The 22,475-nt window shown below is 44.5% G+C and overlaps 1 protein-coding gene across 1 annotated transcript in view; it reads right to left on the minus strand.

The window, feature by feature from the left end:
- LDA (limit dextrinase) overlaps positions 1 to 22,475 on the minus strand; it is a 215,739-nt gene that overhangs the window by 97,254 nt on the left and 96,010 nt on the right. The window contains exons 21-22 of the mRNA XM_087370761.1: positions 14,042 to 14,098; positions 1,904 to 1,972 (exon numbers count right to left, since the gene is read on the minus strand). Coding sequence (XP_087226887.1) covers positions 1,904 to 1,972; positions 14,042 to 14,098 — 126 coding nt within the window. The remainder of the gene's footprint in view (positions 1 to 1,903; positions 1,973 to 14,041; positions 14,099 to 22,475) is intronic.

A 22,475-nucleotide genomic window follows, 5' to 3' on the forward strand; every position in this document is an offset into this window, starting at 1 on the left:
CTTCAATCTTGAACTTCATTCTCTATTCTTGTCTTTTAGGGATGCCTTGGTCTTTGATGCGCCCTCTAAGGATAGGTTATTCAGGTCCATGGATGAGGATATCCTTGTGGATCCTTGCTTTCAGGATTGTGGGACACGTAGAGTAGCATTTTTTGTCTTTTAGGGATGCCTTGGTCTTTGATGTGCCCTCTAAGGACAGGTTATTTAGGTCCATGGATGAGGATATCCTTGTGGATCCTTGCTTTCAGGGTGTGTTGTCAGGATTGAGCCATTTGAGTCGAAACCTCCTCGCATGTGCCCTCCGCCTTCTCCCTCCATAGGATAGCTTATGGGAGAAAGTGTCCAACATTGCTGCTTGGAACATTTGGGTTGCCACACGTGCAGTTTTATGATGGGAGACGATTTGTATTGTCTTTGGGACAGTCTTTGGGGCTTCCCGGCAACACAAAGGATTTGGATCGCATTCTGGCCAGCATACAAATGATGCAGTGAGACTTCGCTTGGGGGATGGTTGCATGACTGGTAGAGGGAGGCCATGTCTTCTCCATCGATGCATCCTCTCCAACTTAGAAGATTCATGGCCAACGTGTTCTTAGGTTTGAGTGATTTGAGGCGAACCCTCCTCGCCTGTGCCCTCCGGTTTCTCCCTCCAAAGGATAGCTTATGGGAGAAAGTGTCCAACATGGCTGCTTGGAACGTTTGGGTTGCCACATGCAGTTTTGTGATGGGAGAATCGAGTTCCCAGCAGCCACCTAGTCGCCATCTGGTAGGATATTATCTACACCCTGCGCACCATATGGGAGCATGGGACTCCGGTTCTAGAGCGACCGCCAAAAGGTGGGAGCATTTCTGTAAGGCTTGGCCTGCAGGCATCTTTTAAGTCATTACTCCGAGAGGTATTCACTGGTTATATAGACCCCCACCTTGGCTGTTAGCCCCTGTTCTTCCGGAGATTCCCTAGGCAGTGAGCTGGGTTCTCTAAAAACAGGGCTGCTGTACCAGCTGATTGTTTTCCTTTCCCCATGAGCAGCACCTTTTCATTTGGTGATTTGTAAGGTTGATTTTCAAGTTTAATAGAAGGTTCTTTTCTTGGGGGGAGGGGGAATCATGCCTACATACAAAGCTTGATATTGCAACAAGCACCAAACTACAGCATTGGAAAAGAGCATTTGAAATTCATGGCTACACATTATGCTGAAAGACAACAAACCAACAGCTTCTAGGCCACTGATCGCCTATCACCTTTCTTGTATGATTAAAAATTGCCCACCGTCTATATGCTGGAAAATTTGTGGTAGTCTGAACCAGCACCCTTCTTCAACAAATATCTAAAGACCATAAGGGCATGACACAAATACCAGTATCACCGGCTCGGCTACATTCCCAGGTTTTTCATTCGTTCAATACAGTGTCAGTTTGTCGAGGCATAAATGAGTCATTGAGTTTGATTAGCCCAAGAAAACAGGATGTCCACTAGCATCATCCCTAGCCTTTTGCAGCTGAGGCCTTCATGCTGCAAAGGAGCTACTGAGCTCAAAATGTGCAAAAAAGCAATCTTCTTAGGGGACATGAAGCCTGACGGTTTATCTAAAGTCAGAGAGACGATGCAGTCACCCTAATTCATCTTAGTGTCAAAGACAAATCAATTCAACTTTGTTGGAGACTGGTCTAAACGACAACATTACATTCTCACTTGCAGGAATTATCCCACTTCTAAGAAGTATCGAAGCTCACAGGACATTTAAAAGCTTCTATCATTTTTTAGTGCTGTGATGATCAGCACAACAGAGGTGACAGAACTATTAAATTAAACACATCAATACCATTGTAGAACACTTTCATGATAGCTCTACAACCTACCATGGACATTTGAAAATCAGTAGTTGAAAGTCACAACTCTTACCGTCTCTTCTGGATTTGCAGCATAAGCCACTGGCCTTCCATCATGCGTTAGGACCTCCATTCCTTTTACCTGGAATTTAAAAAACACTCACACTCAACAAGCCATACCTCCATCTTACAGGATTTTAAAGGCATGTCAGTCCTTTCTCATGGCATCATCTTAGGCACAAATGACTGACAAGCCTAGCGTCTTCCAGCACTACATCATCAACAACAAAAAAACACGAGCAGTCTCCATATGCTACGGTATTTTGACATATTCATCAACGCCTAAATTGGTGGAGATCGCATTGCATAGCCACGTACCCATGAAAATTAGACTACTGCATATCAAACTGATCAAAATGTCATGTTTACATCAGATTCTTCACAGGTGAAGAGAGTCAATCACGGGTTAGATCAGTACTAGAGAGCGAAGCTGATCCATGCAGTCCTTGAAAAATCCTTAACCACAACCCTTGGTGTGAAGATGTATTTTAATCATTTTAGTATGCTCACTTGAAAACAAACAAGAAATACTAAGAGAAGAAAGATGATCATGCACATGCATCATCAAGAATAGAAACAAGTACCAAAATAGCAGCTGCAACTTGGTGAACATTTTTTGGAGAGATTTGAGTGCCTCCTAATACCAGAAAATGTGCAAATAAAACAGCTACATCGTTCCCAAACTTTGGCATCATAAAGATGCATTCCCTCAATTCCATCTCATGTCTAGATTATCCATCATTTCATGGAACGTGAGGGGCCTCAATGGACGCAGATACATCATAGGCCCGGATGGTCATTGGACTGACTATAGATTCTCAAAGACTCGCTTGGGTTCATTTCTCTTGGTCTGTACTTATTAAGGAATACAAGCTGTTGCAGGCTAGGATTGACAGATGCAGATCACTTATTAGGGGGATAGAGCAGGACTATTTTGATTCTGGCAGAGGCACCAAAGGTGGGCCTTGCATTTCTATTTCCACCGGATGGAATGCGCATATCATCCGGGAGCACACACTAGTGGAGAGCAGATCGTTTTACATCATTATCTAGTTTGAGAATACTACCGTCGGTCTTTTCAATTTATACTCTCCCATTATACCCTGTCTTAGACAAGTCTTTTGGAGGCAGCTTAGGGAGACACTTCAACAGACACTTGCTAGAGGATTTCAACATGGTATAACTCTTGAAGACAAGATCAATCAAAGGGAGGAACGGTTGACAAACAGAGAGAGGACAAAGTGGCACTGCTTCATGCTTGGACTTCACCATTCATCTTAGCTAGATGATTTCACGCATCTAGTACAGAAAGTCTACAGTTCTCTTGGTCGGGGTCTCCACGGCTCACTCTCCTTAGCTAGATTAGACAGCTTTTATGTCCGTTGATGCAGCCAAGATAGAGAAGGGTAGGCGGGTATTATGTCAGGATTTGTTCTCTGACCATGACCCAGTGTTGCTTTAGGTTTTGTCGAGACTAGGTGGAGCTGGTGCAGTCAAAGTTACGGATTTTCTTCTGAGCAAATTGCATTTGTGCATGAGTTCAAGACATCTTGCTCTTAGAGGACAGACCAATGGTAAAAGGATGGCTAGGCGGGGTGGAGCTAACTGTAACGAGGGCCACTGTTGCTTGCTAGTTGAAAGCAAAATACGAGGAGCACAAGCTTTTAGATAAAATGTTTGCAAATGATACATCAGTGTTAGTTAGGGGAGATCAGCATAGCTTGACTACTACTGCCACATTCATTGACATGTTCTACCTGGCCTAAAGGGGACTTGTCAATTGGGACAAATTAAAATGTCTGTGGACTAGTGCCAAGCAAGATACTCTGAATTGGGGAGTTGACAAAGGTTTTGTTTGGCTTCCCAAAGGTACTTCGACCAGGTACTTAGGCTTTCTAGTAGTTGTGGATGTGTCTCCAGCCCAACAGTTTGCATCTCTTTTGGAGAGTATTTGAACGTAACTAGCATATTGCAACACAGCTAGACTTTCCTTCACTGGTAGAGCATTGGTTCTCAATCAATTACTTTTGGCCACCAGGTGATATGTGGCCTCTTGTTGGTGTTTCCATGTTGATAGTATCAGACATGTGAGGATGCGGCTTAGGAACTTCGTGTGGAGTAGAGGGATGGTTTAGTGGATACCAGCGCCACAGTATCATGGGACACTATCACTCTTCCTACGTCACAGGAAGGACTTGGGATTATTGATTCAAAGCTTTAAAGCAGGGCACTCTTAGTTAAGCTTCTTGCTAGAGGTTGACTCCAAGAGAGAAGCAATTGCTGCTTCATTCTACAGTGCACACCGTCAATAGCAAGATAGTGGTTGGATAGTGTTAGCTTGATTTCCAAGTGGATCATCACAAAAACCCAATATTCCGATGGTGAGAAGACTTGTTTAGATATGGTTTTCATCCAGCTCTCATCACAACAGTACCGCCCACCAGGGAGGAGTTAGCAAGGCAACCACTTTTCCATAACCTCTTGGTGTGAAACCAAGGTACTACCCTTGGCAGTGAGCAGAGATCTAGATTGACATAGTGACATTCACACAGGTTGTCTAGGATTGATCATTGGTTCAGTGGAGGACGTGAGCTTATGGATGATACATATTCACAGATACAGACGAGACCATCATTTGCAAATATGGACCTCTATCGCAGGTTGCTCGTACAAGACTTCAGATTATGAGAGCCATTTTACAGGATTGGAATGGACCTTCATTGTACTCAGACTGAGTTCAAACGGTCTGAAAGCTTCAATGAGCAAGGTACTTATTTAGGTGTAAGAGGGGTGACTCCACATACAATGCTTGCAGAATTCCTCTCCATGATGCTGATGCCTCATGCAAAAGGAAGTTGCCCATTTGCTGAAGCCAAGAGCCAACTGGGGTGCCTCTATGACAGATGAGCCAAAGAAAGTTTGGGATACGTCAATTTTACGAGCAAAAACCTATGAGCAGGTTTATTCGAGCGCGTTTTTCAATAGATTTTAAAAAAAAGTATTTCATTAGGAAACCTGGTTTTCACACTTTTATTTTCACTAGAAGTAGATCCCTTTATCATAAAAATATATAGACTAGTCACTCATTCATTTTTACACAACATAATTTGCTTATTTATAGACATCCCTTTGTACCCCTGTTATTACCTTAAAAATGTGTTGAAAAATAAGTCCTTCAAGAAATATCCGTCATAATCACTCTCAATGTAATAATACTATACATATTTAATTACTTATGAACACATTTATATCATATGGCAATATCTTTCTAGTGTTTTTATAGCATAAATAACAAGATATTTATGAACATGTTTCTAAAGAAGTTTAAATTACTATAAATAAGTATTAACTTGGTCTTATATATCACTCTCATAAAATACATGTAATATTTAATACTATATATGCAAGATTTTCCAAAATATAACCCCATAAATGTGCTCAAATGGGGTGTTCCGATCAATTTGAGTGGTTGAATGACTATATTTGGACATTGGATGTGAAAGTTATGTCACTTTTAAAAGTATTGTCCAAGGTAGTTTCGCTGGCTATCTTGGAAGACCTACTTCAAAGGGGTTTCGCTTGCGAAACTACCTAGATGGCTTGCTTCAGTGAGTTTTCTTTGAAGAAACCTAGGTTGAGAGAGGTTTTTCAATGTCACCCCCTATTAAGTAAAAGTTATAAGAAGGATCATAAGGAAATTTTTATAGAGAAGCCTACTGTACATGTGGGTTTCTTCAAAAGCCATCCCATTATGTTCTCACCATTCCTAAAGATTCACGTAAAGATTTTTTTATAAAATACGCATTGATATAATACTTTGCATATTTCTAAGTGAAACTATGTTTTCTTCTAATCCATTTTTGCCATATTTTTGCATAGTTGGAAGCTTTCTTTTTCCTTCGCTCGGACACTCGGAAGACTTTGCTCGGAAAATGCTCGTCCCCGAAAGTTTGAGACCTTCCTTACCATGCTGATCCCCCAAAAGTGAGACTGAAATCTCCCTAGATGGTGCTCTGAGATCAGCTGTGCCTGCCAATGGTGAACAATTGGGAGTAGGCAGTGCACTGCCAATATTCGTGGAATACTGAAAGAACGGAGCTGGACAATTTGAAGTCATAGAGGCCGTCCAAGACCACTCCCTCCTTGGATTGGAGGCCTACTTGTTGAGAGGTTTCCCCTGAAAGATCCATAGCGTCCACCTAGGGTGGTTTGGACAGGAGTCTTCACATTATTTCACACATCACCGCTAAGTCCTTCACTCTGACTTTGGGAGCAGCTCTTTTGGGGAAGAGGATCTGGCATTTTTTCTCTGCACGAGCAGAGGCAGGCGACCGTGCCTTCTTCATTCAATGATGTCACAAACGTGGTCTTGCAAACCACTGGGAATTGGTATCCATTATCACTTTATGGAGGACATGGTGCTCGAGATATGCTCATGTCATTGGCAGACAGACATCCAGATCGGCTGATATACTAGCTTCCTCCATGTGGGAAGATATATCATTGCTACTACTCAATGTCAGTGGGAGAGATGCACCGGGAGATCTGCAGCCGCTCATGAGCGACTAGTTGCATTCATGAGGACTTGGGGACTGTTCCTTATTCTTTTGAGTTACTCCATATGGGATGACATGGCATCAAATACACACCACCCGCATGGATCTTTGTTCAAATTATAGAGGCCATCAATAGTTCTCACCCTCCCACCTATTGTATAGTTTGTTTTGAATGGAACAGATTGCTTTTACTATTTAAAAAATAACAGTATGCAACCTTCGCTTTGCAAAGTCTTGACTGACAAAGATTTAGACAGTAGACTTTGACTGCTTCGTTATCAGCCCTTAAAACATGTACACATCACACATATTGTTCCAAGTTTAAAGGTACAAAGTTTTTTCATTCCCGAAGCTATTCAACTGTTGTAAAGCATACTTACTTCTACTACTCCAATGGCAAAGGCTGACTCACCATCTAGCAGAACAAATTTCCCCAAACAAAGTCCTCACGATGCCATTCAGCCTTAGAAACAATTTTCATCAATTCAGCATGCTGTTAACAAAAGCTCCAGGTCAAAGACGGGCCGATGCAATTCAGAAAATAGAATGCAGGGGATGTTGCCGGCACAACAAAAAATACATGGACCATGATTGAAACCGTAACTAAACCAAAGAACAGCCCTCAAACCAATCGCAAATTCCTCCTAGGCTCCCAGGCACGGCTTGCAGGCATTTACGGGCTTCAATCCACGCATAGAAACCAAAATCCCAACAAAGGGAACACTCTGGCACAGAATCACAGCAAAGGAAACACTCTCAGGCTCAAGAACCTGGCACGTAATCCAAGACCGGCTTTGTAGAAGAAATCGCAATTTGCTCCTGCACTAGAATCTGTAACCAGAACTTGAACAAAGCGTGGGAACTTTGAAGAGCTTGTTGAAGCTCGAGTCGACTAATGTGGCATATCCTCTGCTCAAACAATCCTGCATGGCTGGTTGCATTGTGAAGATCCGGCCCAAGCAGAGAACCCTCAGATATGTATAGGATGCAACAATATCCATGGGTGCTCTGTCAAAGTTAAACTGCTCACGATGTGTGACTGCCTGAGATGTGTGTTGAAGATCATAACCTTGGCTTTTCCCAAGTTGACCTTCAAATCATGTCACGCAAAAGCAGGACTAGAGTGCATCCAAACGCAGCTGAAGACTGTCATCTAGTAAGGAGAATAGAAGGACATGCTTTGCATATAGTAGAATCGGCATAAGGAAATCAACTAAATGGGGCTCGTTGATGTATAAGACTTTCCCCAATCGTGCCCATGATCTTCTCGAAGCACCCAGTCGAAGTCCTGACTCAGCCTATGCCCACTCATTTAGTGTTCTAACTACCCAAATGATGTCTTATCCTAGATCCAGTAGTCATCGGAATGGTCTGGGGCTTGTGGGCTTGTGGACTCTGTCAAAGGCTTTGCGAAAATCCACAAGGCAACAAGACACTCGTCGCTGATTCCGTGCATGGGCCTCCTCAATGAAAGCTCTCAGTGCAAAAATGAGATCCAATGTAGCATGATCTACTCAGAAACTTGTATGTCCCACAGGAGGCTTGATGTAGGTTGTGGGAGATGTCATAAAGGGTGTGTGTATAAGTTTGCTAAATGATTGGTTCTATGAGAGGGGATGTGGACCTCCACTTGAGAAATTTCAATCAAAAGTCCTTGGAGTTATTACTAAACAGAAAGCTAAGTAATTCTTCCTCATTTTGATAGATAAAGTCTCTTTCTTCCCACGATGCAGAGGGTGATACTCTCGTTTGGTCTCTACCTCGGACACAAGAAGTTGCTTGGTTTCGAGTCTGAGTTAACAACTAGGCTCATCATCGTACCTACTATTGTCGGGGATCGATTCAACAGATAGTGGGGGGGTAGATCCGGTGGTGTGAGGGAAAAACTAGAGAGCGGCATCATGTAAAAAAACGGGCATAAGAGCAGCTATATTCTCTAGTAGTAGAGGGATATCGTTGAGATCGTCAACGGTAGTGGAAAGATGGGTGGTATAAGCGGGGGCTAGTCTATGATCAAAGTGGCTTTCATGGAAAATGGTGGAACTGGGATGGGGTGAGCTCAGGGGTGTGAGTGGGATGGATAGGCTGGCTGAAAAATGGATATGTATGGTCATCTCCAGGTGAGGGTCGGGGGATAGAGAAATCTGTGATGTGGGAGGCAAAGGCACATCCCATGAGATAGTCAACTATGTTGGATTCTCCATGTGGAAAACATGGTAAGCCCATCGAGAGGGTCATGGGTCTTCTCTCTAGACCATTGTAGATTATCAATTCATGCATCCTATCCATCTCTATGGAAATGTGCCCATATGAAGTGAAAGAAAGAAAGAAAGAAAGATATATTAACGTCCTCGGAAGACCTTGCGGGTCTATGGGACAGAGTGATACAACATCAAAAAAGTTCTCATATAAGCCTCTATGGGCTGGGGCAAGGGGGTGAGCTAAAGCCCCTACCAAGTACTAATCTAATGTCTAAATAGAATAGAATAGAGACAAAATCAGAATCTGAATCAAGAGTCAGGAGTGTCCAGATCAAGTCAGGTCAGGTCTCTCCACTGGGCCATGAAATGTCGCGTATCTGTAACTGTCGGGCTGTCTCGCATCTAGGTGGTGGCTGCAGTCGCCTCGATCTCAGTACGCGTCGGGCTACGTCGATCGTGATCCCTCATGTCTGGCTCTGGTGGTCCCCTACAAGTAGTGTTGTGATGGGACGAACCTCAATGGTGTGCGCTCTGGTGGTATGCACTCTAGAAGTCCGAAGAGTCCGGTGTGACCGACTGCTGATCCAGGCTGCTCTCATGTCGACAATCTCCTCATCCTCAACTCCACTGTGTCCAGGAGCCCTCTCGAAGGCATAGAAGTCTGTAACCTGTCTCTAAGCTGGGTCCGGCTCTATATCCTATCGTCTGTCCGGTGCTGATAGTACTCTGGCCTGTCTCAGTAGTGCCTCTCGGTGTCGGTGCATCTCCATCAAGTACAACCCTACACAGACCTGGTCCTCGAAGTGTATCAACCGAGAAAGCGGGCCAAAGCCGATCCTCTCCTGATAAAGGCAATGATATCGCCCTCGTATCTCATAGTAAACCGGGCAGCTACATAGGAAGTGCTCCTTAGTCTCAACGGTATCCATGTCGCATACTGTGCAAATCCTGTGTTCTCTGGGTAGACCTGCAGCTTGGCCTGCCTCAATCCTAAGCTGATGGGAGGAAACTCGCATCTGGCCAATGGAAATCCGGAGTGCATGTGAGACTCCTCTGTCCTCTAGATAAGGAGGTCGGATAATGAAACCGTCATCAAAGACTCTGAGGAAGTGATCACGATAGAACTGCATCTTGGTGGGGAGCGGTTGGTCCCTCAACCAAGTCTGGGATGTGGTGAGCTGGAGGACGTCTAACCGTATGATACGGTTAATCTCATCGCGCGGAAGTCGCTCAGGAGGGGCATCCATGCTATACTGAAATGGGGGTAGTCTGTCTATCTGAATCTCCAATGAGGCAGAGCCCATACCCTGTGAATGAAAGTCACTGTTTGGAAGATAGCATCGACATATAGTGGCATCATGGCAAACTCTGCCTGTATGATCTCATGTGGAACTGAGGGCTTACTCCGTATCATCCTGGATCCCATTGAGACCTATAGCCTCTCAAACTTCCTCCAATCTACAGCTGGAATGTCACTCGCCCAGAAGGGCGCTGCATACATGGCGGTCGGCCGTACTAGAGTGACTGGGGATGATCAGTCTGTGGAGACTCGAGAGATACATGCCGCATGTAAATAAATGTCACGCAATGTAATTAAGTAATGCAACGTGGCTATTTCACATTTACCCCACGTTTCTTTTTAGCTCAACGCCTGTCCCAATCATTCTTAGCCCTCCTTCTAATGCGTATTTTGAAATTGCATTTGATGAATCCAAATATAGGAGAGAACTATAAGAAAAAGTGAAATCAACCTTCAATCCCTAATCTAGGATGCCTTCCTCTTACTCCTGTGTAGAAAGCCTTACCATTTTTCCATTTGACCTTTCTCTTAAAGGTTGAATGATAGATGTCCACTGCATTCTTACCGCCATATGTGTTTAGAACTTCATTAAAAATACACCCATGTGACGTGCAAAGTCTAATTTATGATTGCTCTTCATGGACAAGGCGTTTTGCACTCTTGCAAGAGTCTAGGTCATGACAAAAAAAAACTAAGGGCAAACAAGGAGGCCCTATTTCATTGAATCATGCCAACACAAATTTGGAGCAAATCCCCCTTGTCCTCTGTGTTCTTCGGCTCTTGAGTTCATTTCAGCACTGCCTTTGGAATTGTAGAAATGCCAAGATCAATTGGATTGGAATACTAGAACCACTATGCTTTGTGTGCAGGTTTTTCTCCTACCCTTTCTTCATTACTTGCGGTTCCATGGACTGTCATGGACTGTCTCTCACTTATCAGGCCTTGGGAATCATATTGGGCTATATCTGGTGCATCATCCAGGTGTGTAGTTTTGCAAACTTCATTGTTACCAATATAGGACACTCTCCCCCCCCCCAAATAGAAAAGAACATTCCATTAGTAAACTCTTTAGTGACAAGGACAAGGAAAATAAAACTCTCGAATGAAGGATACAATATAAAAAACATGAGGATATCCCCCTAGCTGGCCGCTCCATGGGGGATTACCTTGTACAAAGGGCTGAACAAATAGCCACTCCAAAGGTTTATATTGCACATCAGTGGACACTTGTTGGGAGATAGTAGAGCGAGCATCACTACTTGGCACTTTTGATTATGCATAGAGGTTATTGATGGCACCTAGGTCCACTCATCTCATACCTTGGCCAACATTTGGAAAGATACTGAGTATTTGGGCTGGGATGCAAGGCCCTTCTCGGTCTACTTCAACCAAGAGGACGATTTTTCTTAGAGAGAGGAGAGGATGTCTTTTCTTTTTGAGACCATCACAGGCATGACCTGGCATTTCCAGCCACAATCCTGGTTCTTATCTAGTTTTTAATTCATTCAAACTCTTTGAGTGGTATTTTCCCACCGGACTTTCATACTTTGCATGATGTATTTCTGCCTTGAGTTTCTTCTCTTGCTTGTTTCTGTCCTTACTTAATAGAAGTTTATTTCACGTGATATAGAAGTATATTTCACGTGAAAAAAATAAGTCACAAAAGCCCCTCTAACAAAATCTATCAAACATGGCCAAGGACCAAATGTCAACAAACAATCAAAGACAAACCACCCCTCATGGTTTCCAACAAACAGTAGCAAAAAATCCTATGCATCCTTAAGGGTAGACGGTATGAAGAACTACGAACGTCCTAATAGGCCATCACCACCCAAGAACTTTTGATCCATCCAAGAGATGACTTATACGTGCCTTTATGATACATTGATTTTGTCAAGGTCTTCCTCTTTGCCATCTCATTTGAGATTACAAAGCGGAGGTGGCCATCATTAAAGTCTAGGAGGCGCTTGAATTCTCTAATTCAAACCCTCCTCCACACATCTTAGCCTTTGATCTTAATTTAGATCAAGGGCACACATTGGCAGTCACCTAAGCCCTCTTAAGCACAGCATTGTGCAATAGGCAAGAAGAGAATTGTGCAATAGGCAAGAAGAGAAAGAGCAAACCATGGTTACCTAGTACAGCATTTGATGCATGTTGCTCATTGCCTCCGAGTGCTATAATCAATTAGGATGGGGCTCTATGAATCTTTAGTAGAAGGCAGGCCCTACCTCATGAGTCTCGACTGCACAGTTTTCTTAATCTGGACATCAATCATTGCCAGTAGGCCTGTCTGTCCTTCAAAGATATTCTTCATGCACTGATTCCCACAACATCTACCATTCTTGGTTCATCGTGCGAGTTCATTTCTAGCATTTAGATTTTTGGGAGATTTTGTGCACTTTTGTAGCAGTACAATAGGATGTAAGCAGCCACATGATAAAGACATTTTGTTTATTAGGCAAGAGATCATAGAGACTCTAAAGAACAAATCAAGAGCTTTCAAGGTGAAGCATATAAGAAAAACTATGATTGAAAAAGAATGCTACTTTTTGTACTGTACATGACCATGAGATGAAGGTAGTCCGTGCACTCACTTGCGAGAGCACATTAGGACTGTGTAAAGAATTTGGCATGGGTTACGAGTTTTAGAGAGAGAATGCTTTCCACAGACTGCTCTTGACAAGCAATCAAGTTTCTTTTGCATTGCTCTTATCCATGGGGATTTGGCCAAGCCTTTGGCCATGACTAATGGTTGTGTTGGGTAGTTTGAAGTTCCTCCCATTACCTCGCTATGACTAAAGGCATGATAAAAAGAATACACTCAAGGTCCATAATTGCCACGATTCTCTGAACAAATGGGCCAATGATGGCCCCTGTTTGACATACCATTGGCTATAGAAGGTAACTCTCTTGGCTTATGCGGCTTCAGCAAATGTTAGTTGGACCTTTGACTAGTTATATGCAACCTTGGAACAAGACAAGGGGCTCCATTGTTCCGGCACACAGACACTGCCCAGTCCACGATAGCTCAACCTGCTAGAAAGTGACAACCCTCCACCCTTAGTGTTGTGGGTCAGTCCTTAATTTCTCAATTGATAAAATCCCATATGAGGAGAAGCCAATGAACAGGAACCAGCCATGTGCCAAGCTAGGCCATGCGAATAGATGGCGCAGATCTAGATGATTAATACAGAGGACACCTTGCATGGCTTCCATGCATCAGCCATTTGCAGCTGGTTGCAGTATGGCTATGTAAGCAATAAGCAACCTAGAGAGTTGCTTTAGTAAGACCCCCTGTTCGTGAAGGTATAATGCTCTGAACTGAGAAATGATGCTTAAATTGACAAATAAAGTCATGGTTTCAAAGCATTCTAGAGATAAAAGGAGCTATTTTCTGGGATAATTTAGAATAGATCCTCTGACAATGAACAGCTTTACCCTTGACGAATTTTGCTTCTACAAGATCTATTTTGATACAACCACACAGAACAACAGTATGGCAACTACAGATGCGATAAGCCTTCTGTCTAGTAAAAGTAAAAAAGATGTCTTATTATCACATGCATCAAGGGAAAATTAGCTTAAAGTACAAGCCAACATTACAACATTTGCATGTCCATGAGGAGGGAAAACAAGGAAATCAGCTTCTTGAGCCTATATAATTGCATGCATCAATAGGGAAACCCACCACTGGTACAACACTAATATTACCTCATTTTGCATGTCCATGAGGACCCTTCCGGTCCCCCCCCCCCCCCCCCCCCGGCCCAAAAAAAAAAAAAAATCATCAAGAGTGAAAGCACTTCACTTATTCATAGGGCTGCATGCATGAGAAGGGAAAAACAAGGAACTGGGGCCTGTATAATTGCATGCATCAACAGGGAAACCAACTACTGGTACAGTACCAATATTTCCTCATTCTGCATGTCCATGAGGACGCACCTCCAAGGGAATAGTATTATCCTCAAGATTGAAAGCACTTCAGTTATTCATAGGGCTGCATGCACAGCTAATGCAAACAAAATGGTGTTTAATCGTTCCAAAACAGTGACTGGATATAAAACATACATTTTTCAATTTGACTCGCATACCTCATTTCCTTTGTAATTGATGAAAACAAAGTCCTTCAAGTTGCCAGCAAGTCCGACCTGGTGGAAAAGGATTGAGCATCAGACAAGACCTACCATGCAATTTAGCCACATGGACACAGAAAAGATCGACTTGTTGAGTGATTTTTATCAATGTATGTATCAAAAACTTATTGTAGATAGAAATCTAGGAAATAGGAGACCAACATCTCAACAAGTTAAACATGGCTGAAGAGAGAACACGAGTACTTGCATATAAAAATCCATTTTAAATGTCCATAGAGAAGAAGAAACAGTTATTTCTGTTTTTTCATGGAAAGACTTCTATTAAGTATGAATGAAACTGGCAAGAGCAAGCTCAAGGCTGAAATACATCATGAGCACCCTAAACGAACCAATGACAAACTCCTCATAGATAGTGAAGTAGAAAAAGTCCAAGTTTGAGGCTGAAAGTGCCACTCTTAACCCTACTCTGGTTTCCGAGAAAAAGGGGGAGCCACTCCATTCCCGAAGGAAAACAGCCCTCCTAGCGGAAGCTGCCCGGGAGGACTCCTACATGGTCACTCAAATGGCCATGAGTGTATGTACTATATCTGACCAAATATTGGCCGTAGTGTGAGAAGGGTGGACCTGAGATCCATCCAAGGCCTTTGTAAATTTGGCTCTCCAAACGTACCACACTGAAATGCCCCCCAATATCTCCCAAGAAGAGTCATAGAGGCGCCATAGGCATGAAGGGGAAAAAGGGAACATCATCCAAAGAGCAAGACTCCACGACTTGTTGACGAATTGAAAGAGCCCAAGAGGAGTCGTGTCACTCAAGCCAAGCCACTGAGGGTCCTCGCCTATCTGCAATCCCATAGGTAATGTTGAATAGACTCTACAGCATAAACGCATCAAGGACAGTAGAATCAGCCCCGAAGCTGGAACTCCATAAGTTCACTGCAATCCCTTCGTGAATAGAAAGCCACAATAAAAAAAGACTGATTTCTCTATTCCTAAAGGATTTCCAAAGCCTCTTCCAATATATCTTTTGCAGTAGAAATCTGAAAACTCTCCCACTGAGGAGCTTTGGATACCCTCCAATCTCTACAACTAAGCTAAAATCTCCTAGCATTACTAACTCGGTGCCCTGCATCAATCCCCTCCCAATCTTCCTGGGTCCCACTGCAAAATACTTTATGGGGACACCTCCAAGAGCCCAATCCTCCATGAGGACCCCCATCCAAGTAGAGCAAGAAGTATATAGTCATCTCTATCAACCCAATCCACAAATATGGCTGCCTCAATTTGCTGAATCTTCCTTGCAATTTCTCTTAGGTGACTTACTAATCGTAATTTACGATCCTCTTGAAATTTTTAAAAAACATATCTCAGATCCCACAGAAGAACTAGGGCCTCTCCCCAATCTAGACTACTGCATATAATGAGAATTGCCAAGTGGCCCGCCAAGTTCATCAAGTATGCTATCATTCCACATGACAGGCTGTCTATCAATCTCTTCCACAGAGGAAAGGGGAATTCTCCGAAGAGTACTCATGAAGCTGTCCCAAGTCTTCAGGATAGCAACCATAAAAGGGAAGGAAGGAGACCTGAGATGGGCTGAAGTAAAGATCCACCTGGTACTACCCATCCCACATGACAGGCTGTCTATCAATCTCTTCCATAGAGGAAAGGGGAATTCTCTGAAGAGTACTCATGAAGCTATCCCAAGTTTTCAGGATAGCAACCATAAGAGGGAAGGAAGGAGACCTGAGATGGGCCGAAGTAAAGATCCACCTGGTACTACCCATCCAGCCTCCGCTCGAACGCTGCTCCTGCGAGCTTCCCCTCCCCCCATCGTACTCCTACCTCCCCTAGCCTTCCCCTCCGCCCTCACCGCCCCCCTCGCCCTCTCCGCCCTCACCGACCCCCTCACCCGCCGCTGCCCGCGCCCTCCCTCGCCATCCCCGCCTCACCGCCGCTCCACCCCCCTCCGACCTCACCCCCCCCCTCTCGCACCTCCGCTCACCCTCCTCGCAACCTCGCCTCACCCCCCCTCGCTACGCTCCGCCCCCCTCGCTACGCTCACCCCCTCCCCGATCTGCCCCCCCCCTCGCTACGCTCACCCCCTCCCTTCCCCGCTCCGTACCCCCCCCCTCCTTGCCTTCCGCTCCACCCACCCCGCTTCCACCTCGCTCACCCCCGCCTCCCGTCCCCTCACCCCTCGCCTCCCGCCCCCGCCCCTCTCGCCTCTCCGCCCTTCCGCTCCACCCCCGCCTCCCCCTCCCGCCCTCCGCTTCCGCCCCCCCCCCGCCCCCTCGCTCCGAAAAAAAAAAAAAAAAACCTTCCTCCGCCTTCCGCCCGCCCTCTCATCCCACTCCGCCTTCCCCCCGCCCCCGCTTTCGTTCCACCTCGCCCGCTCCCCGCCCACAAATCTTCACCCCGCGCCACCTCCGCTTCCTGCCCTCCCTTCCCGCTTCCTCCGCCTCCGCCCTCCATCCTTCCCGCCACACCCAGGCTCCACCCTTCCGCTTCTATCCCCCCCTTTTTTGGGTGGCAGCCTCTTCCCCACCGGAAGCCTCGCAGTTTGTCTTGGCGGTATGGCGGCTCCCTGCCCGGAACCGGAGGCCCAGACGGACCCTCCCTCTCCAGATGCCTACTGCGTCATCCTGACAGAGCGACAATCATCTCGGGTTCAGGAGGTTGCCAATGACTTTGCCCTTACCTCTATGTATGCCAGAGTCATTGGACATTCCCCCTCCAGATCAGCCATCAGGGACAGGCTTCAGTCCACTCTCAGGCTAGAGGACGGCCATATTGAGGAGGTGGCCCTTATGGGTAGGGGCATCTTCTGGCTCAAACTCTCCACCGCGAAAGCGGCGAGCAACCTGATTGCTGGCTCCCCCACGTCAGTGGACGGAAAGATTATCATGATAGTCCCGTGGTACCGTGGATTCAGCGCAGCAGATTTTGATGCTCGATTTCGTATACCTCGTCATCCAGTGACGCTTGTTTTTCCAGGTCTTGCTGCTGAGTTGCTGAAAAGGACTGAAGGGGGGAAGAAGAGCAAGAACAAGAGAGTGAGAGAGAGAGAAGACTCAAGTTGTGCGGGTGTGAAGTGATGAGCCACACTACAAACTCATTTGTTTTTATTAGGATTAGGTTTACCCTATGACTGTCTTAAGACAGTCATAGGTGTCCTATCTTTAATGAAGGGTTGGCAATGTGCCTTTACCCCAACAACCTCCCACCTAAAGGCCAATGTGCCTAAAGGGGAGAAAAGAATAAAAATTACAGCAATATATAGTTACTGTATACAAGACCATAAAATAAGAATGGTCTCATCCTAATCCCATGATGTGGCGACAATGTGCAAACCGCTCTGTAGGCAAGCTCTTAGTGAGCAAATCTGCAGGATTATCATCAGTATGCACTTTCACAAGCTCAAGTCGCTTGTCTTCCAGTACCTCCCTGATGAAATGATATTTCACTTCAATGTGCTTGGTCTTCTGATGAAAGACCGGATTCTTTGCCAACATGATAGCACTCTGACTATCACAATGCAAAACTGGCATATCTCCTGTAATGCCCAAATCTCCCACCAGCCGAGTAAGCCATATTGCTTCCTTGCAAGCCTCAGTGGCTGCAACATATTCAGCTTCAGTGGTTGACAGTGCAACACATTTCTGCAACCGAGACACCCATGATATAGCACCTCCTGCAAATGTGAAAATATAACCGGTAGTAGACTTCCGGTTATCTGCATTCCCTGCATAGTCTGAATCTGTAAAACCATGCACCAATGCATCCTGCCTACCATAGCATATGCACAAGTCTTTGGTACCCTTGAGATACCTCAAGACACCTTTCACTGCTTCCCAGTGCCGCTTGCCTGGATTTGCCATATACCTGCTGATGACTCCCACCGCAAAAGCAATATCCGGACGAGTGGCAACCATGGCATACATCAAAGATCCAACTGCAGATGCATACGGAACCTTGGCCATTTCAGCCTTATCATCATCTGATCTGGGGCTGTCCTTACTGCTGAGTTTTAAATGTGGAGGCAACGGGGTACTAATAGACTTCCCCCCCTCCATTTTAAAGCGCTGCAGTACTTTGTCAATGTACTCTTTCTGTGACAGAAACAAAAGTCCCTTGGACCTGTCACGAGTAATCCGCATGCCAAGAATATGATTTGCATCACCCAAGTCTTTCATGTCAAAAGACTTATGCAGTTGTTTCTTCAAAGCACTAATCTCATGCTGAGATTTACTGGCAATAAGCATGTCATTCACATATAGAATGAGTAGCATCAAACTGCCATCCTTTGCCCGTTTGGTGTACAAGCAATGATCGGTTTCACACCTATGATACCCTTGGGACTGCATGAAGGCATCAAACTTCTTGTACCATTCTCTTGGCGCCTATTTGAGTCCATACAAGCTCCTCTTGAGCTTACATACAAGCTGCTCTTTCCCTTTAACAGCATATCCCTCTGGCTGACTCATATAGATCTCATCATGGAGATCTCCGTGAAGAAAGGCTGTCTTCACATCCATCTGACATAAATCCATGTCGTCATGAGCAACAAGAGCTAACACTGCTCTCAAAGTAGTCATCTTGACTACAGGGGAAAAAATCTCATCAAAGTCAATGCCCTTCTCCTGCTTAAATCCCTTGGCAACCAATCTGGCCTTATACCTTGGTAAAGCATTTGAATCCACTTTGACTTTGTAAACCCACTTGCATGGCAAAACCTTTCTGCCTGCAGGTAGCTGCACCAAGTCCCATGTATCATTCTGAAGTAGGGAGTCCATTTCTGACTGCATGGCTTTCTCCCACTTCTTTTTGTCTGTTCTTCCCATAGCTTCCTTGAAGCTGGAAGGCTCACCACAATCTGTCAGCATGATAAAATCAGCCACATTATTGCCTCCTGGAACAAACCTGGCAGGAGGCCGTTGTGCACGGGTGCTCCTCCTAACAAAATGTTCCGGATTAGGCTGCTGTCCAGCCTGTTCTTCATGCATGACGGGTGGCTGTACCACCATATCTGGCTGTTCTACAGCCCCATCTACTGGCATATCGAGGCATCTAGGCTACCCCATTGGCTGGAATATCACTCCACAACACAAGCTCAAATGGGTGCTTCGAAAGATCAACAAGAAGCTGGAATACTGGCATTTGTCCACTTGGCCTCTACATGTTCGACTTCGGATAGTACAGTCCATCATTATGGCATATGTGCAATTCTATTTGCCTCTTCTTCCCTGGTCTATTAAGCAGTTGGCTTCCTATATGTCACAGGCTATGGAGATATTTTGGAAAAGCAAATCTCACAAAAAGACTTTGCGGCTACTCCCAATGCAGTCTATTTGTTCACCCAAGACTCATGGGGGGCTGAATATTCTCAATCTCCAGGTTCATATGTTGGCAAGAACGAGCACTATGATTGCTGATTTCTTTCAGCAAAAACAGCCATGGGCTATTATGTTAGCAGCTATGTGTGGAAACATGACTTCCCATGCATATGGGCATTGGATTACAGATCACTGGGAAGCAGTCATGACCACATTTCAGGGGAAAATTCCTGGTTGCCCTGTTTCTACTGCTTTTATTCATGATTGGAAGAGAATTCTTTCATATGCTAAATGGACAGGTGCTTCCTCTCATCATGGTAATTCTTTTCGCTTGGAAAGCATCCATTGGAGCAAGGTGTTTGAATCGCCTCTCGCTCTACAAGCACCTATTAAAGCATACAATCTCATGAAATTGGGCATAAGACTTGTTGGCGATGTTGTGGATCAACAAGGATGTATGCTTTCATTTCCACAAGCTTGCAGGACATTCTCCTTGGGACTGCATCATAGGTCCATTTGGAAAACACTCTCAACTACGTTGCAGCCATTTATTCCGGTTCCTCCACTGTTTGTACAGGACAGATTACTGGACTGGAATTTGACTTCCTTACCTCCTGCTACGCATACGCTTTCAATGCATAATCTGACCTCCTCGAAGGTCTACAGATTTCTTCTTCCACCGCCATGGATTGACAAGCATGCCAACACTCTTTGGAACTTGGATAGGCCTTTATCTTGGTGGCAATCACGACTCATGAAAATCTAGAAAGCCAAATTGCCATTAAAACAAAGGCTTTTCTTTTGGAGATGTATAGTGGGAGCTTTTTCCATTGGGGTGAAATTGGCAGCACGTCGCATTGCTCCCTCTTCCTGCCCCCGTTGCTCTCATCACCGCGAGACAGTTCCTCACCTCTTATGGTCTTGCCCACACTCTCGCATATTGATCACTCATGTTTCCCATTTGCTGCGGCTTCGGTTTCCCTCTATCCGATTTGGGAAACTCTTCTGGATGTTTGGATGCTTCTCATCTCAGATGTCTCCATTCCTCCTCTTCTTTCACTGGACTCGCTTTTGGGTACTATGGACCATTTGGACACAGAGACTGCATTCCAGGATGGGTCAACAGTTTTCTCAGACATATATTTTCTTCAAAATGTCTCTCAAGCAATCCTTATATGATAGTCTTGCTGCAAGAGACTTGGATGCTACTAGCCTTGAAGTGTTTTCTCACTGTTTTTGAGTTCTTTCATTGGGCTCTCCTTTGGAGTCTAATGTCATGTACATTGATTTTATGTTAATATAGTCATCTTCTTTCACCAAAAAAAAAAAAAGTGTGTGTGTGTGTGGATGTAGAGACCTTCTAGACAAGATCTCCTAGTTCTTATCTCTCAGATTTCCTGCACACAGGTTCTACAGGTTTTTCTGGATGTTTGGCAAACTATCAGCTTCTTTGTCGCAATATTCTCTTTTCTTTCAATGGATCAGATAGTGGGCCTTATGGACCCTCTGGCTGCAGCGAAATCAAGCATATCTGAATTCTCCCCTTCAGCATCCTTATGAGTTCTTCCGAGCCTCATTGTGGCAGTCTTTATATGATGCAGTACATGAGGAAGATTTGGATGTTTCTTGTATTCAGCTTTTCTTTTAACGCTTCGGATGGATAGGGCTATGGCTCTTTTCTTGAGCATTGCCCTGATGTAAATGAATGTTTCATAATATATTGGTTTCACCAAAAAAAAAAAAAAGTGTGTGTGTGGATGTAGACATGGGAAGCGCTTTTTATAAACTGAAATGGGAATTATTTGCAGGGGCTTGTTTTGACTGCAAAAAATTTGGACACATGGCTTCACAGTGTCCAATGAATCAGCATAAAATGCCTCCTTCTACTTTGCCTGTTCAAATGCCTACTAAAGATGCTCCTACCTCCATTGCAAATAAAAACAAAGGTAATAGACAGTTTTCTGGAATTCAGGATAAAGGCAAATCTCCAGTGGTTTCAAATGGAAATGTTTCTTCACATTCACCTCCTGCTATTCAACCCTCAATAAAAGGACAGAAACCTCCAGCTGATGGATGGCAAAGTCCAAGAAAAGTTATTTCTGCTCGAAGACTTCCACCCCCTCGCACTTGGAATGATGCGTCTTCTAGTGGAAACACCCCAGAGGTCAATACAGGAATTGGGATTACATGGGCTGCAGTGACAGCTAGCAGAACACTCTTCCCGAAGAAGAGGTTGTTGCTTTGCTGTCTACTCCTCAGGTGGATCTTTCTTCTCAGGGAAGAGGCCTTGACCCTGAGATAGAAATGCAGGGCTGACATCATGAAGTTTGCTGTTGTACATAGTTGTTATTTTACTATAAATATCTGTAAATATGATTGCTCATATCAAATGTTTTACACTCAATGTCCAGGTAATGTGTGACAGTAGGAAATGGAAATCTGTGTGGCTGTATATCAATAGATTTCAGCCTGACATAGTGGCATTACAAGAACACAACCAACATGTCTATGCAGGAAAGACACGTCACTACTGTGGCTATGATATTTTCTATGCTAGGGAGCACTCTTTCTCAGGGTAGTCTTTCTGATCAAACATGAGCTTCAGCCAGTTATTGCTTTAAATGACAATAAAGAAAGATGGCTTATTCTTCAATGCATCATTCGAGGAGAGGTGTTTGAATTTGCTTCTGTCTATGCACCTCAATCCTCTAGAGAAAGAACTGCAATTTGGGATGCCATGCAACAATATCCATGGAGATACCATGCCTTTATGTGGGGATTTCAATAATGCTCCACAACAGGGTGACAATACCTCCAGACATACTCATATGTTAACCCCTGAAAGGCATGCATGGTCTCAATTACTTATGCATAGACCTCTGGAAGAAATTGCAGCCTTTGTCACCTGGATACACCTTCCAACATAATGCCCTTTCTTCTTATCAGGCACGTCTGGATCAATGGTATAGTGTAGCTCCGCAACAAAATGGTGATGTTACATGCAAAATGTGGATTGACTATGCCTTTGTGCATTCAGATCATGCACCTCTATGGTTGCGGTTACCCTTTCATGATATGCCAGATGATAGATTGCC

The sequence above is a fragment of the Dipteris shenzhenensis genome, chromosome 32, assembly GCF_047967505.1.
Source record: "Dipteris shenzhenensis isolate YYH24624 ecotype China chromosome 32, Dip_SZ_1.0, whole genome shotgun sequence".
NCBI lineage: Eukaryota > Viridiplantae > Streptophyta > Polypodiopsida > Gleicheniales > Dipteridaceae > Dipteris > Dipteris shenzhenensis.